The 2322-nt window shown below is 59.4% G+C and overlaps 1 protein-coding gene across 5 annotated transcripts in view; it reads left to right on the top strand.

The window, feature by feature from the left end:
* ZDHHC4 (zinc finger DHHC-type palmitoyltransferase 4) overlaps window positions 1–715 on the top strand; it is a 10408-nt gene extending 9693 nt beyond the window's left edge. For all 5 annotated transcript variants that reach the window (XM_045285901.1, XM_045285899.1, XM_004705552.2 and 2 more), the window contains exon 7: window positions 355–715. In XM_045285901.1, coding sequence (XP_045141836.1) covers window positions 355–624 — 270 coding nt within the window. In that variant the 3' untranslated portion in view covers window positions 625–715. The remainder of the gene's footprint in view (window positions 1–354) is intronic.
* The last annotated feature ends 1607 nt before the right edge of the window (window positions 716–2322 follow it).

The following is a 2322-nucleotide window of genomic DNA, read 5'->3' as shown; positions in this document are numbered from 1 at the left end:
GAGGCAAAAACACCCGGCGGGCCGCATAAATGTCCTCTGCGGGCCGCATGTGGCCTGCGGGGCCATAGTTTGAGGACGCCTGCTTTACGGCCTGGGAAACCCCACAGCAGAGCCACGTCTCCTGACCAACCTTCCCCCTGCTTTCCTTTCTCTAAGGGGAGGGAGGAAAGGAGCGGAGGGATGCTACAGCACATGAGCCAACACTTCAGGTGCCACTTTGAGCAAGGAATTGGCCTGGTTTGTGGTCAATGGGATGGCAGCTGTGCTGGTGGGGGTCTGGGAGGCTTCTGGAGTGTCCTCAAGGCCCTGTGCCGCCATCCAGCCCTGATTGCACTGTTCCTCCTCTGTCCCCAGTACCTGTTCGTGCTCTTCCCGAGGATCATCTTCCTGCTGGGCTTCGTGCTGGTGATCAGCGTGTTCCTGGGGGGCTACCTGTGCTTCGCTCTATACCTGGCCGCCACCAACCAGACCACCAACGAGTGGTACAAAGCCCGCCAGGTCCCGTGCCAGTGCTGCCACCCCCAGGTGAAACCCCAAGCCTTCCAGAACATCCACAACCGTGGGGTCTGGCGCAACCTGCACGAGGTCTTCCTCCCTGCTGCCCACGATGAGAAGAAGAAATAAGAATGGAAGAGTGTCCCTGCCCTTGAAAGATTGGAGACCTTTCTGTATACAAACGGATGCTTATTTTCAACACAGGCATTGCTTTTCTGTTTCCACTGTGCGTTAATGACAGAGCCGGGGAGTGAGGGTGGTATAAGGAAGATGACAAGACGCGTATGTTGAGTGTCTGATCCTTGCCAGGTGCTGCACCATCCCTGGGGCAGAAACCCACCAGACTCGAGCACTTAGCACTGCCCAAGGCTGGGGGTTGGGGGGACCCAGAGCTCTAGGCCTCTCAGAGGTTCCAGTCTGTTCCCAAGGAGTCGAGTGGATTCTGACCCATGGCCATCCCAAAGGTTCCACATAGAGCCTCTCCACAGGGTTTTCCTGGCTGGGATCTTTGTGGAAGCAGGTCGCCAGGCCTTTCTTCCTAGGCACCCCCCCCGGGGGGGGGGCGGTGTCCAAGCTACCAACTTTAGGTTTGGTGCTGGTTAGGTGCGGTCCAGCCGGTTCTGACTCATAGAGACCCCACGGGCAACAGAAGGAAACACTGCCCGGCTCCTGCTCCATGCTCACAATGTAGGTTAGCTGATTGCAAATTAATTGTAAGCCCACTGCACCAGCTGAGCTCCTGGACTAAACCCTCTGCCCAGCAGTTCAGACTGACCCTATACAGGGTTGGGGAGACGGAATCTCTATGGGAGCAGCAGCCTCATCTTACTCCCTGAGGAGCAGGTGGTAGGTGAGAACTATTAGCCTTGTGGTTAGCGGTCCAATGCCTAGCCCAGCGTCACCTGGGCTCCTTGGACTCATGGACAGGAAGGGACTTCAGGCAGTGTTGAGCTGCTCAGGAGATTGCACGCAGCTCCTTCCTCCTTTAAGCGCTCCTGTGTATTCCCGCGCTTTCCCCTCTCCTTAGCCACGCCCAGCGTTCCCACGGCCAAGGGGCGTCGCCCGTCTACGGAAGCACGGGCCGCGCTAGTGACCGGCCTGCCCTCCTCTGCCCCTTCTGGCTGCACTGAGAACAACAAAACACTCGCTGCCACGGAGTGAACGCCAACGCTGTGGCCTTACAGAGCAGGGAACACTAGTTCCCGCGGGTTTCCAAGACTGAATCTTCGTAGGAGCAGAAAGCCTCATCTCTCTCCTGGGAGTCTGGTGGGCTCGGACTGTTTTAGCAGCCCGGCCGTAGCCCACCACGCCGCCTGGACAACCTAAAGCTCCGGCTGATTCCCGACAGGGGACCGCCCAGAAAAAGGTTTATAGAAAGTGCTCCGGGGGCGGCATTGGGGTGAATGTTCTGAAGCAGGTGGGCTGAGCCTTGAAGGGCCCCTAAGATTACATGACCTCCACCGAGCAAGATGGTCTCATGAGGAGGGAACTGGGAGGCGCTGGCAGGGAGGGAAACCCCACGTTTCCCGGCAGCCCTTGGTGTGGAGAAACCCCACGTTTCCCTGCAGCCACCTCGGAGATGAGTTGCTGAGGCCCCAGAAAACCTGACATGCCAGCCAAGCCAGGTCGCCGCACCTTGACGCTGTGCTGCTGGAGGCTTTGAACGCTGAGCAAAGCAGCCGGGGGAGCCCGAGTGCTGAATGAACGGAGGGTGCCTGACCCTTGGCAGCACCCTGGGGGGTGTGGCGTTTTCCCAGGCGACCCCTGTCACTCCTGGCCTTGGGGCGGGGCCCGCCGCCCTCGCCCCGCCCGCGCACTCTGGCCGCC

The sequence above is a fragment of the Echinops telfairi genome, unplaced genomic scaffold, assembly GCF_000313985.2.
Source record: "Echinops telfairi isolate 266 unplaced genomic scaffold, ASM31398v2 ScPeMD7_5;HRSCAF=22, whole genome shotgun sequence".
Taxonomy (NCBI): Eukaryota; Metazoa; Chordata; class Mammalia; order Afrosoricida; family Tenrecidae; genus Echinops; species Echinops telfairi.
The sequence above is the reverse complement of the archived record's forward strand: the minus strand, read 5'-3'. Positions and strand labels throughout refer to the sequence as shown.